The sequence below is a fragment of the Girardinichthys multiradiatus genome, chromosome 2 (assembly GCF_021462225.1).
Source record: "Girardinichthys multiradiatus isolate DD_20200921_A chromosome 2, DD_fGirMul_XY1, whole genome shotgun sequence".
NCBI classification, from domain to species: Eukaryota; Metazoa; Chordata; class Actinopteri; order Cyprinodontiformes; family Goodeidae; genus Girardinichthys; species Girardinichthys multiradiatus.
This window is the reverse complement of record NC_061795.1, coordinates 51,379,744-51,394,921: the sequence shown is the minus strand read 5'-3', so window position 1 is coordinate 51,394,921 and position 15,178 is coordinate 51,379,744. Positions and strand designations below refer to the sequence as shown.

Below are 15,178 nucleotides of genomic sequence, written 5' to 3'. Positions count from 1 at the left end.
AGAGGGAACAAAGTGAAATGGAGAAGATCCAACAGCTTGTTTTCAGAAATAACAACTGAAAGGCGAGCATTCAGTAAATGATTCAGGGCTAAACTGGCCCAGTTGCAGTACAAACCGGTTCTCTTGGTGAAAAACAGATTCTGCTAAAAAGCAGCTTCCTTTATGGGCCCATAGGTTCTACAACCAGCACAGTTTATTCTGTTTACGACTAACCCTGTAGGTCTGGCCCTGATTTTTGGGTCAGAATTTGCTGTAGAAAACACAAAAGCATGGATCCATCATGCCTTGGATAAACAGTTCAGGTACAGGTGGTGTCAAGTTGTAGGGGACTTTTTATTGGCACTTAAGACCCCTAGTACCAGCTGAACGACTTTAAAATCCCACAGCCTACCTGAACGTTGTTGTTGACCATCTCCAACCCTTTATGATCACAGTGGACCATCTTCTGACGGCTGCTTCACATCACAAAGCTCAGATCATCTTAAACTGGTTTAATGAACATGACAATGATTGTCAGTCCAACAGAACACCTTTGAGATGTGGTGGAGCAGAAAATTCTCATCATGGATGTTCAGTCAAATTTACTTAGAGAACGATTGAGGTGAAAAGAGTAGGAATAACCTAATGAGTCATAGTTGGAAAAGCTTGACTTAATAGCACTAAACAGCACTTATCAGTTTGTCCAACTTTAGAGAACTGGCCAGAATAAAACCCAAATTCCTCACTGCAGAGTTAGCCTACGGTTAATAGTTAAAGAACCAAAGGTTTTCCAAACCATATGACCTCAGTCTTTTTATCATTAAGGTTAAGAAAACTTTGCCCAGAATTTAGCTTCAGCCAGACAGTTTAATAAGGGAGTTAATGCATTACTGCTGCTTAGTTTAACCGGCATATAGGCCTGAATGTCATCGACACAACAATGAAATGATACATTATGCTTCCTAAAAATGGGCCTTAGGGACAACATGTACATAACAAACCGCAATGGTCCTAACATGGACCTCCAGGGAACACCGAAATGGAGAAAGGTCGTTGAAGAAAAAAAAGCCCCTTGATTGACAAAGAAGCTCCTTCCTATGAGGGGTGACTAGAACCAAGTCAGACCTGGACCTTTAATACCAACAACATGTTCCAGCTAGGATAAAAGATTGTTGTGGTCTCTGGTATCGAAGGCTGCAGACAAGTTCCCTTCAGTTAAAAGAATTGTCGTTAAAAACTCTTAAGAGGGCAGCCTCTGTGCTGTGGCAGGATCTAAAACCTGAATGAAACTCCTTACAAATCTCCTGGGTTTCTAGAGATTTTGGACTTGATTAAAAACCATTTTCTCAGAAATTTTGGACAGAAAAGGTAGTTTGGATATTGGCCTGTAGTTGGAGAGAGCAGCTGGCTCAAAGTTCGGCAGCACAACAGCATTTTTAAAATCATTAGGAACACATCCTGATGATAGAGACTGGTTAATCAAGACAAGGACACCGTGACTGACAACAGGAAAACAGACGAGTGGTGATACAGTCTGCAAGGGATCTGATGGACTATCTGCTTTAAAGCAGAGAATGTAGGAGGCTCAAACTGCAGCAGAACATCTGAGCCTGAGGGAGATGATGAGGGACCTTCCTCCTGATGAGATGATGAGACCCTGAGAACAGAAACAATAAACTCTAAAAACGTCTCACACGGAGCAGAGGACACCACATAATGATTAGTCCCACACAGATTTACAATTGAATTAAAAAAATAAACAAAACCTGAGGTCTATGGCTGTGGTTTCGAACCATGCTGGACAGAAATGCAATCTTAGTAGTCTTCACAGCCCTTTGCTACTTTCAACAGTAGCAGCTGTGTGAAGCATTCGTGTTAATGTGTCCTGCAGACAAAAGTATGTAACCTGGTACTAGAAAGGTGTGCCTAATAAAGTGGCTGGTGAGTGCATACATCTGAGCATGTAGGAATGTAGAGAGAAAATAGTTTATACTGGTTACATGATTAAAATAAAAACTGGTCAAAACTGATCCTGTGTTTACATAGAATCCAAAATCATTCAGTAAAATGTTTCATGAGAATAAAAATCTGAATCTGCAATATTGTCACAGCAAATATCACTGACTTATTATCAAATCCCTTTTTCACAGACTGTAGACAAAATATGATTACGTGTACTGTAACAGTTACATGCTGATAGATTCTGGTTCTGGTCTTGTTGTCCTGACAGAGCAACGGGACAACATTATACTTGGACTGTCTGTCAGATAAAAAAATACTGGTTGCTCATGAACACATGGTTTCTTCAGTTTTAAACCAACTAAAGATGATCAAGGGCTTTTTGTTGAAACAAGTGAAAAGTGTGTTATCATAGTCCAGATGAGAAGAGATTAATGTAAATATAACCAGCTCAAGTTCCTGTTTTGCCACCAGCCTTCTTAGTATGGAAATAAATATCAAATGATAAAAACTGTTTCAGAAAATATGTTTGAGTGAACTTCAAGAGACTCTGATTGGTTGAAAATACATAAATTACTTAGGTTTGGTTGGATGGCTGAGTTCAAAAGTCCAATTTGTTTATATGATAAAAAAGAAGAGGGCTCAAAGCAGAGCCTTGGGGTACCCCACATATTAGATCAGTAAAATATGACATGATGTGGTTTATATTCGTACACAAAAAACCTTGATTTAAATGTTTATGACTTAACCACTCTAAAACAGTTCCAGAGACGCCCACCAAACTATTCCCAGGTGTCAGCAGCCATCTTGATGTCACTGGACACATTAAGCAAAGCAGGTGATGTTTCATTAATTTTACAAAAAACAGCTTGGTATTTAACAGATATTGTATGTTGTTCCAGAAAACAATCAGTTGGTCGACCGGAACAATTTCTAAGATTTTTTAAATATAAAGTCACTTTGAAATAGGCCTGCAATTATTTGGCTGAGAGGAATCCAATCTGGTTTCTTAAAAAGCGAAAGACAAATAGGCCAGTTTGGAGGGATAGATTAACAATATCCACTATGCAGGGAACAATCAGGTCAGAAACGTTCAGACACAGCTTTAGCTGAGTCAGATTGGATGGAGAGCATCTGTGAACATCTGTTTTTTCAGTCTAGCTACTGTTTCTTAGTCAGATTTAGGTTTGGACTTTAACTAGGCCATTCTAACACATGAATGTGCTTTATTCTAAGCCATCCCATTGTACCTATATGTTTAGGGTGGTTGTGCTGCTGGAAGGTGAACCTCCACCCCAGCCTCCAGTGTCTAACAGGTTTTCTTCCAGGATTGTCCTGGATCGAGCTCCATCCATCTTCACATCAACTCTGACCAGCTTCTGTGTTGCTGCTGAAGGAAACAGAAAAAAGTTATAATGACTGATGAAGACTAAAGTGTGTAATAAAAAGTGTGTAAAAGAAAATATGAATAAGGTTGGTGTGGTTGAAGATTTTTGGAGGGTACTGTATATGGATTGATCAGTTTTACAATCTGTTCTTTAGTCTGTGCTGCACAGCGCGATCATACACAGTACGATTGTAGTGGAGCTGGTATATAAAGGTGAACAGCAGATGGCGACATACAGTTTGAGACCGAAAAGTTCAAAAAAGAAGTTCTTCCGGTAGGAACTGGATTCCGACCAATCACAATCGAGCACAGAAAACCCGGGTGGAAGATGGGCTACACTTCATGCTGAACGAAAATACCTTCTAACTTTAAGGATATCCAGTAGCCTGTGGAGTACACAGAAGGCTGCACTGTCACTGGCTTCCTACTACAGGTATGAAGCCCTGCCGCCTTCAGCAGCGACCAATTAAACGTATAGTTAGCTTCAGAAGCGCGTGAGGGAGCGCTACCATTGTTAGCCTGCTAGCTGTGATGAGCCGTTGGTTCAAGCTAACTGTTAGCATGCCAACGCGGCTACCGTTGCTTTGTAAATAGTTCAAACACATGGTTATTTCCAGTCCTACATGTTTAATCTCAGCAATTAAAATCTTTATACGATCTCTTTATGTTGTCTCATATGAATTACGCGTCAGGCTTAGTTTTTATTTTTTAACGCCAAAAGCTAACAGAACCACCGAACTCCATGTGCGTGTAGAAACAACTGACATGTTTACATCTCAGAGTTTATTTATTTCATAGTCTGCTTCTTACATACTGGTAAATACCGACGCTGTTTCTACCAACGTTGTCAAGTTCCAGATTTGATCTCAGAAGTTAACCAATTTGTTATTTTTATTGTATTTTTAGAAAAATGTTGGTGTTTGATTTTTCACCACATCTGAAGAAACATCCTGAATAACATGTTCTTCTAGCTGATGTAACATTCTCACATAATTAAAATATAAAACTATTTTATCTGGAAGAACATTTAAAGAGCTTTAAAATAAAATCAAGATCATGTTTGAAGGTACAAAAGAGGCACAGTGTTTAAAAATTGAAGTTTCAATATTGTGACTCAAATTCACAAAAAATGTCCATATTGTCATAATTTAAAAATAGCCTGAATGAACTGTGTTTTTAGTGGTGGGACCAAATAGCTGTTATTTGATTTATAACAGTGTTTGAGTCATCCATTCTGGTCAGATAGGCTAGGCTGAGCAGGTCAACATTCAGCTCAACAGAAGTTGCTGCTCTGACGTCACCCGGGATTGTAAAACCAGCAGGAAATAAACTTTCGTTGCCATTTCCAGCAGGTCTCACAGCACGACGCAACCGAGGCGCATATCTGGAGAGACAAAAACTCGCAGGCAAACTTTTTCTCCACAGGGCCATTCCTGGAAGAACTTGAAATCTGTCTGATACAAGAAGGTCAGAAGATTCATATACCAAACGAAGACCACGCCGACACCCAACGAAGGTGGAAACCCACAGAGGTTTGATTTCCAAGGAGATGAGTTTCCTCCTGGTTGATTCAGTCGACTAAACGGTTCTTCATATTTCCCTCCCCTGAATGGATCAGAAGTTTATTGTTTTTTTTCTTGAGTTGATCACGGACGTGTGATCCCCCTCCTTCATTTTTCTTCAGACCTGATCCATCCTCAATTGGTGGAGAGAAAAAATCAACGTCTAAGTAATTTTGTTCTTTTTATATTAAACCGGATAGGTACATTTAGAGGTCTGGTCAGGATGAGGCATAGTTGAGGTGATTTAGAATCACCATTAGTTAATCTAAGGTAGCAACTTGTTGCATGCAACACTGATAGAAGTATTTTATGCTGAGCTGTGCTTTGATTTGCTGCTGTGTGGTTCATGTTTGTCCGGTTGATCCCAAATCAGCAAGGAGTTAAAAGTTGGACTTTTAAAAGTTTTCATTCAAGGCAACTGCTGTCTGGGCCTCACCCGACCACTCTTTGTTCCAGTTTTATTGCTGGAGATTTTCCACTAAGTTCCCGCCTAAGAGTTTATGGCCCTTTATCAAGATTTGGGGCGATCAGCTGGTTGTGGCTAAAGGGGCGTGGCCCCACCGTTTATCAGCTGATCGCTGCAATCCAGACATCAACACCAGGAAGATTTCTTTCCATTTAACCCAAATTACACATTTGAATGGTTGAATAAACAGTGAGATTTTGTGGTTTTGGTTAATAATTGATCAATTATTAACGATGAATAGCTAACTAGGAGCTTTGAGCCTATAATCACAACATCAAAGGACATCTGATTCCTATTTGTACGTAATGATTTTTGGTTAAGAAATTATTTTCCTGAATTATCGTTCGTTCGTTTGTCGTCTTCTGCTTATCCGGGTCACGGGGGCACCGGACTCAGTAGAGACGCCCAGACGTCCCTCTCCCCAGACACCTCTTCCAGCTTCTCCGGGGGGCAGCCCAAGGCGTTCCCAGGCCAGCCGAGAGACATAGTCCCTCCAGCGTGTCCTGGGCCTCCTCCCGGTGGGACGTGCCTGGAACACCTCCCGAGGAAGGCGTCCAGGAGGCATCCATTATAGATGTCCGAGCCACCTCAACTGGCTCCTCTCGATGTGGAGGAGCAGCAGCTCTACTCCGAGCTCCTCCCGGATGGCCGAGCTCCTCACCCTATCTCTAAGGGAGTGCCCGGCCACCCTACGGAGGAAGCTCATTTCAGCTGCTTGTATCCGGGATCTCGTTCTTTCGGTCATGACCCAAAGTTCATGGCCATAGGTGAGGGTAGGAACGTAGACCGACTGGTAAATTGAGAACTTTGCTTTTCGGCAAGCTCTCTCTTCACCACAACGGACCGGTACAGCGCACCCATTACTGCGGCAGCCGCACCGATCCGTCTGTCGATCTCCCGCTCCATTCTTCCCTCACTCATGAACAAGACCCCGAGATACTTAAACTCCTCCACTTGAGGCAGGAACTCCCCTCCAACCTGAAGAGGACAAGCCACCCTTTTCCGGTCGAGAACCATGACCTCGGACTCGGAGGAGCTGATCTTCATCCCTGCCGCTTCACACTCGGCTGCGAACCGCCACAGTGCATGCTGTAGGTCTTGGCTAGAGGGGGCCAGCAGGACCACCTCATCCGCAAAAGGAAGAGACGAAATCCACTGGTCCCCAAACCAGACCCCCTCCGGCCCTTGACTGCGTCTAGAAATCCTGTCCATAAAAGTTATGAACAGGACCGGTGACAAAGGGCAGCCCTGCCGGAGTCCAACATCAGAATCAGAAAAGCTTTATTGCCAAGTACGTTTTTGGACATACAAGGAATTTGTTTTGGCGTAGTCGGTGCAATACAATACAAATGAAACAGTATAAACATATCTACAATATAATATAAATATATGTGCACAGTTTTAAGTGAGTGAGAGTAAATATAGAGCAGTATAAGATGCAAGAGCAATACAACAGTGCAGGTGATCATTGTGCAAGTAAAGCAGGAGTCCAAGCTGAACGTTAATGTAACGCATAGAGTTACAGGTTACAGGTGTCCTGTCAGCAAAAAAAGGGGGGGTGTGGGTGAAAGGGAGAGTGTCAGGGTGGTTTCTGGGCTTTGTTAACCAGGCTGGTGGCAGATGGGAAAAAACTGTTCTTGTGGCGTGAGGTTTTGGTCCGGATGGACCGCAGCCTCCTGCCAGAGGGGAGAGTCTCAAAGAGTCTGTGACCGGGGTGGGAGGGATCAGCCAGAATCTTCCCTGCCCGCTTCAGGGTCCTGGAGGTGTACAGTTCCTGGAGCGACAGTAGACTGCAGCCAATCACCTTCTCAGCAGACCGAATGACACGCTGCAGCCTGCCCTTATCCTTGGCTGTAGCAGCGGCGTACCAGATGGTGATGGAGGAGGTGAGGATGGACTCAATGATGGCTGTGTAGAAGTGCACCATCATAGTCTTTGGCAGGTTGAATTTCTTCAGCTGCCGCAGAAAGAACATCCTCTGCTGGGCTTTCTTGATGAGGGAGCTGATGTTTGGCTCCCACTTGAGATCCTGGGAGATGATGGTTCCCAGGAAGCGGAAAGATTCCACAGTGTCAATTGTGGAGTCACAGAGGGTGATGGGGGCAGGTGGGGCTGGGTTCTGCCTGAAGTTCACAACCATCTCCACTGTCTTTAGAGCATTGAGCTCAAGGCTGTTCTGGCTGCACCAGTCCAACAGATGGTCCACCTCCCATCTGTACGCGGACTCGTCACCATCAGAGATGAGTCCGATCAGGGTGGTGTCGTCCGCAAACTTCAGAAGCTTGACAGACTGGTGACTGGAGGTGCAGCTGTTGGTGTACAGGGAGAAGAGCAGAGGAGAGAGAACACAGCCTTGGGGGGAACCGGTGCTGATGGTCAGGGAGTCAGAGACGTGCTTCCCCAGCCTCACGCGCTGCTTCCTGTCAGACAGGAAGTCAGTGATCCACCTGCAGGTGGAGTCGGGCACACTCAGCTGGGAGAGCTTCTCCTGTAGCAGAACTGGGATGATGGTGTTGAAGGCAGAGCTGAAATCCACAAACAGGATCCTGGCATAGGTTCCTGTGGAGTCCAGGTGCCGGAGGATGAAGTGAAGGGCTAGGTTGACTGCATCATCTACAGACCTGTTGGCTCTGTAGGCAAACTGCAGGGGGTCAAGGAGGGGGTCGGTGATGTCTTTTAGGTGTGAGAGCACAAGGCGCTCAAAGGACTTCATCACCACAGAGGTCAGGGCGACGGGTCTGAAGTCATTAAGCCCTGTGGTCCTTGGCTTCTTGGGAACAGGGACGATGGTGGAGGACTTGAAGCAGGCTGGCACATGACATGTCTCCAGTGAGGTGTTAAAAATGTCTGTGAAGACTGGAGACAGCTGATCAGCGCAGTGCTTCAGGCTGGCTGGTGAGACAGAATCCGGACCAGCAGCTTTCCGGGGGTTCTGTCTCCTGAAGAGTTTGTTGACGTCCCTCTCCTGGATGGAAAGAGCCGTCCTCGGCGTGGGTAGGGGGCTGGTGGGGAGGAACTTCAGGGTGGGGGTTGGAGGTGCCAAGGCCCCTCTTGAGGTTGGGGAGGTGGGGGTGGTGGATTGTGGCTGCAGCTGTTGGGGGGCGTCGTGGGAGATGGTTGCAGGACTGTCCCTTTGTCTTTCAAAGCGGCAGTAGAACTCGTTCAGGTTGTTGGCGAGGCGTCGGTGCACCGGGAACAGGTCCGACTTAGTGCCGGCAATGCGGACCAAACTCCTGCTCCGCTCGTACAGGGACCGGATGGCCCCTAGTAAAGAGCCCCCGATTCCATACTCCTGGAGCACCCCCCACAGGGCATCACGAGGGACACAGTCGAATGCCTTCTCCAGGTCCACAAAACACATGTGGACCGGTTGGGCAAACTCCCACGAACCCTCGAGTACCCTGTAGAGGGTATAGAGCTGGTCCAGTGTTCCACGGCCGGAATGAAAAGCACACTGCTCCTCCTGAAGCCGGGGTTCGACTATCGGTCGGACTCTCCCCTCCAATACCCTGGCGTAGGCCTTACCAGGGAGGCTGAGGAGTGTGATCCCCCTGTAGTGGGAACACACCCTCCGGAACCAAAGGAACCACCACCCCAGTCTGCCAGTCCAGAGGCACTGTCCCCGACCGCCACGCAATGTTGAAGAGGCATGTCAACCATGACAGCCCTACAACATCCAGAGACTTGAGGTACTCAGGGCGGATCTCATCCACCCCCGAAGCCCTGCCACCGCGGAGCTTTTTAACCACCTCGGTGACTTCAGCCTGGGTGATGAAAGAGTCCAACCCCGAGTCCCCAGCCTCTGTTTCCACCAGGGAATGCGTGATGGCAGAATTGAGGAGATCCTCGAAGTACTCCTTCCACCGCCCGATAATGTCCTCAGTCGAGGTCAGCAGCCTCCCACCCCCACTATAAACAGTGTTGGCAAAGCACTGCTTCCCCCTCCTGAGGCGCCGGACGGTTTGCCAGAATCGCTTCAAGTCCAACCGGTAGTCCTTCTCCATGGCCTCAACGAACTTTTCTCTTGCCCGAGTTGTTGCCTCTGCCACAGCCCGGGCCGCAGCACGCTTGGCCTCACGGTACCCGTCAGCCGCCTCAGGAGTCCCACAAGCCAACCACAGCCGATAGGACTCCTTCAGCTTGACAGCATCCCTTACTGCTGGTGTCCACCACCGGGTTCTGGGATTGCCGCCGCGACAGGCACCGCAGACCTTACTGCCGCAGCTACAGGCAGCAGCATTGACAATAGATGCGGAGAACATGGTCCACTCGGACTCTATGTCTCCAACATCCCCCGGGATCTGGTCGAAGCTCTCCCGGAGGTGGGAGTTGAATACATCCCTGGCCGAGGGCTCTGCCAGGCGTTCCCAGCAGACCCTCACTATGCGCTTGGGCCTGCCAAGTCTGTCCGGCTTTCTCCTCCTCCAGCGGATCCAACTCACCACCAGGTGATGATCAGTGGACAGCTCAGCCCCTCTCTTCACCCGAAGAGTCCAAAACATGCGGCCGAAGGTCTGATGATACGACAACAAAGTCGATCGTTGACCTCCTGCCTAGGGTATCCTGGTGCCAAGTGCACTGATGGACACCCTTATGTTTGAACATGGTGTTCATTATGGACAATCCGTGACTAGCACAGAAGTCCAATAACAAAACACCACTCGGATTCAGATCAGGGAGGCCATTCCTCCTGATCACGCCTCTCCAGGTGTCACTGTCGTTTCCCACGTGGGCGTTGAAGTCCCCCAGCAGAATAATGGAGTCCCCGGGAGGGGCACTATCCAGCACCCCCGACAGGGACGCCAAGAAGGCCGGGTACTCTGCACTACCACTTGGCCCGTAGGCTGAAATGATAGTCAGAGACCTCTCCCCAACCCGAAGGCACAGGGATGCGACCTTCTCATCCACTGGGGTAAACACCAACACTAGACGGCTGAGCTGGGGGCAACAAGCAAACCCACCCCAGCCCGCTGCCTCTCCCCGTGGGCCACTCCAGAGTAGAAGAGCGTCCAGCCCCTCTCAAGGAGATGGGTTCTAGAGCCCACGCTGTGCATGGAGGCGAGTCCGACTATTTCTAGTCAATATCTCTCGACCTCCCGCACCAGCTCAGGCTCCTTCCCCCCCAGCGAGGTGATATTCCACGTCCCTAGAGCCAGCCTAAGCATCCAGGGATCGGGCCGCCGAGGTGTCCACCTTTGTCTGCCACCCAATCCTCTTTGCACCGGTCCCTCACGGTTCTTCCCCCTGCAGGTGGTGGGCCCACTGGGGGATGGCCTCGCTTCTCTCGTCCGGGCTTGGCCCGGCCGGGTCCCGCGAGGAGCAACCCGGCCACCAGGCGCTCTCTGGCGAGTCCCGACCCCAGGCCTGTAGTAGTCATGAGGGATTCTGGAATTGAGGGATTCTTTTCCTGAATTATGATTTTAGATAAATATTAATTAATCAATAATCATAATCCTTACAACAGTCACTTTATTCAATACCAAATTATTATTTTCAGCATTAAAACAACAACATAGAATATCCAGCTTTGAAACAAAAACCCATGCATCATGCACTCTTTTTTAGTTGAAACCAGAGTTGTGTATCTAATCACCACCAATTTCTTATCACATTCGCTTGGATGCACTTTTTGGTAGAATATTATATTTAATGTGCTTGTCCAGCAAATCTGAATGGCAATAATAAATCAGGCCCTCATTTGATGTATATGTTTTGTGGTAGATGCTGAAGCTCCTAAATGAATGGTCATGACGGAAATGAAAGCAGAAGAATCAGGGAGAGGGAGGTAATCGTCATGACAATATTCAGCAATAGTATTGCAATAGCAATTAGATAGCTAGTTTTAAGTGAATGGCCAAACATGCTGATTAATCATCAACCACTTGGTTGGAGTACAAACTGCAGCTAATGGTAACAAAGCAAAAATCAGTGTACCAAAACCTTTTAGGTAAGTCAATATTAGAATAAGGGCCGTATGCTAATAGGAAATGATTCTGTGTTGCTATTAGCTGCAATAAACGCACATTTTCTCCTTCTCATCTATCATTATGTTTCCAGCCCTCTCAGTGACCTATAATGATGTATCTGTGTCACATGATACAGGCAATTATATACATTATATATATATATATATATATATATATATATATATATATATATATATATATATATATATGTGTGTGGGTGTGTGCGAGACGTCAAGTGACTACAGATGCTCCGTTTATGTTGTCATACATGTTTCACTAATGATCTTTGATGAATCACTTACCTTTTTCAATGAATAAAATAACTCGGACTTAATTGTTTCTATAGCGTATTATATTTTTACCATTTAAAAACACAGAATAATCTCTGGATTCAAGGGTATTTTGCTGAAGATTGTTGTGAGTTTAACCAGGTAGTCAGCAGCACAGGAGCACCACAGGGGACGGTACTCTCACCATTCCTCTTCACTCTGTACACCTCAGACTTCCAGGACAAGACAGACTCCTGTCATCTGCAGAAATACTCAGATGATTCTGCAGTCGTGGGGTGGATCAGAGATGGACAAGAAGCTGAGTACAAGAAGGTGGTGGACCACTTTGTGGCATGGTGTGGAAACAATCATCTCATTTTGAACGTGACTAAAACAAAGGAGATGATTGTAGATTTTAGGAGAATCATGAATAGGTCAGAGACTATTTCCATCATGGGAGAAGAAGTGGAGGTGGTGGACCTTCAGTGTTTGCAGCAAGATGCTGCATATCTTCTATAAGTCTGTTGTGGAGAGTGTGATCTCTTCTCCATCATCTGCTGGGGAAGCAGCATCAGAACCAGGGACATAAAAAAGCTCAACAAGCTGATAAAGAAGGCTGGTTCTGTTCTGGAGATTCCTCTGGAACCTCTGGAGATCATTGTGGAAAGAAGGATTCTTCATAAAATGAAGAACATTATGGAGAACCCTGAGCATCCTCTTCATGAGACTGTCCTACAACAACAGAGTGTCTTCAGTCAGAGGCTTCTTCAGATCTGCTGTAAGACGGAGCGCTACAGGAGATCCTTCCTGCCCACAACCATCAGCTTCTACAACGTCTCTTTGAAGAAACCTTCATAATATGAGCTACAACAACATTTAATTTCCCTTTGGGATTAATAAAGTATTTTTGAATTGAATTATAACAGTACCAGAATGAGAGAGTAATCAAACTTTTATTATTCTGGCCTTTTAACAAATAAAAATAACCCTAATTTTCCTTTTCTAAATGTAATTCACTCTGTTGTAGCACAAAGCCAGTAGCTGAGAATACCCACCTTAAATGACCTTCTGGATTTTCGTCACCCGCTAAGTGTGTCTCACATCTAAATGTCTTCCTCCTGTGTGAAGCTATGGATGCAGAAGGTTTTGGGGAACTTCTGCAGCAGGCAGAGCAGCTGGCTGCAGAAACTGAAGCTGTGTCTGAACTGCCACATGTTGAAAGGAACCTTCAGGAGATCCAGCAGGCTGGTGAGAGGCTTCGATCCCGCACCCTGACCCGTACCTCCCAAGATTCAGCAGATGTAAAAGCGTAAGTAATGAGTACATTTCATTTTCAAATCTGTTTTTCTCCTGAGTTTACATCACACATGATAGAACCCCTTTGTTATGCCAGGGTCTAATATAGACAGCTTTTGTCTTAACTGTAATATAATAATGCATACACTCATATGATTGATTAGTATTGAGGGTTTGTAGAGATGTGACTGGTTAGCACTAATAGTATATGAAAGAGTATATATGACCGACTGCGTTTCGTTGTCAGTTTTGGTCACAAGTTTCTTCATATATTTGTGTTCCTCTGACAGGTCCATCCTCCTTGGTTCCAGAGGTTTGGACATCTTTCACATTTCTCAGAGGTTGGAAAGTCTCAGTGCTGCCACCACCTTTGAGCCCCTGGAACCAGTCAAAGACACCGATATACAGGTAGAAATCCAATAAATGGGCTGAATTTGTTCAGCACTTTACATTAGAGCCACATTCACCCAGTCACACTCACTAGCCCATACATTCATGCACCAATACAGACTGCTACGTAACCTGGGGTTAAGTGCCTTGCCCAGGGGCACATCAATCGGATTGCGAGATGACACCTTTCACTGAGCCACAGTGGGACCGGGTCCAGTCTGCTGGGTTTAGAACCGCAGAGATAAACTAGCTATAAAGAACTTTCTCGCTAATTGACCTCTGCTTGCAAGTGAAGCACAAGTTCTCATTAAATGGCAGCACCGGGTCTACTGTCCCTCGTCTTACATGCACCTTATTAGAAATGCACCGATCACGCTCTTCCTGGCCGATACGGGCCGGATTTTTGTATAAGGTCTGTGCTGCTGATTCAGATCAGCCAAGAGACACAGTTATGATCCAATTATTTCAAGAGATGTTTTGAATTAAATAGGGAATAAAGAAATTTCAAGGAGACCATTATTTATGTATCAAAGCACATGTTGCTAATCTCTATTGAATTTACATTTTTATTAAGTATATAAAAGTGCGTCCAAGTATATGATGTTGGTTGATCTATTTAAAGACTGAAGGTTATGGAAGTTTTGATAGATTTAATGAATGCATATTTTTAGTCCTGCTGATCAACAGGAAACTGGCAGACCGACTGATTGGTGCATCATAACTTACGGCATCAATGTGATGTCATATTCTCCACATCACAGTGACCACCTGTGGGAGTTCTTCCATAAAGCTGTGGGGTCAGGTAGATGGTATTATACTGCTGGTTAATTGAGCCTGTGCCTTTAAATGCATTGCAACCCGACTCAACATGTTTTCTATCATTTAAGCTGCATTAATCCAGATCAGTGGTAAACCTGGGCAGTAAAAGTTGAGCATTATTTTACCGATCTTACATCTCATTTTATTCTTCTTTAAGAGCTTTTCTCTCTAGCTCTCCTTTATTTGCCTTTCTGCAGTTTTATTTCAGCTCAGCCTAATGAGGATGTATTTTGTTCCTCTTGGTCAGCTGGATTTCTGCTGGCCTGGATGGGTTTCACAGGCTGACTGGAAGAGCACTCAGCTTCTAAATCAGCGTCTTCATCTTTTCCTGCTGTTGTTGGGTTTCCTATATTGGTCTGTAACACCACAGTTCCTTAGAGCCTTTCTCATCACAAGAAAGTTGATGGAAACACATCACAGCTCCAGCTCTCAGGTGTTCACCCCGTGTTTAGTAGAAAATCTGAAAAAGAAAAATCCAGAAAGAAAATCCACTTCAGTCCATCCATAGCTTTAGCATTCTGAACATACTGAGAAGGTAAGAAGACACCAGACACTCAGTCATATCGTCCGCCCGTCATTAAATAAAGCTGCTTGGACATGGCCATTTATATTTTAATGAACAATGGGATACGTTGTCCAATCTACATTTGGCTCGTGTAGCAAATTGTGACTAATTGTGAGTCGGATTGTTATTATTTTCTGCTCCATGAGTAAAAGCTAAAAATGTTACATATTCTACCACAGCAAGAAAGAAAACTAACTAAAGATGTAGTTTAAATGGTAAGACTATCAGTTTATCGCTGCAGTCAGATTCTGTTTTTACTGATCTTTATAACTGTGTTGACTTCCAACCAATATTCTGCACAGGGAACAGGACAACGGGTGCAGTAAAAAGGCATCAGTACAGCCATAATATGACTGTGTGAATTTAAGCAAATGATAAAAATAAGTCTGGTCATAAATCCAGCATAAACACTAAAAAACAGTATATTTCTGTAATAGACAACAAACTACAACATTTTCCTTTAGAAGATGTTCTACAGCCAGAAACAGGTGGTGAGCCTGATGGTCCTGTTCAGTACAGA

At 45.2% G+C, this 15,178-nt stretch overlaps 1 protein-coding gene across 2 annotated transcripts in view; it reads left to right on the top strand.

Moving 5' to 3' along the window:
• The first annotated feature begins 3,603 nt into the window (after positions 1 to 3,603).
• The window catches only part of nup93 (nucleoporin 93), a 51,627-nt gene continuing 40,052 nt past the window's right edge, over positions 3,604 to 15,178 (top strand). For both annotated transcript variants that reach the window (XM_047348477.1, XM_047348467.1), the window contains exons 1-3: positions 3,604 to 3,758; positions 12,717 to 12,897; positions 13,175 to 13,292. In XM_047348477.1, coding sequence (XP_047204433.1) covers positions 12,719 to 12,897; positions 13,175 to 13,292 — 297 coding nt within the window. In that variant the 5' untranslated portion in view covers positions 3,604 to 3,758; positions 12,717 to 12,718. The remainder of the gene's footprint in view (positions 3,759 to 12,716; positions 12,898 to 13,174; positions 13,293 to 15,178) is intronic.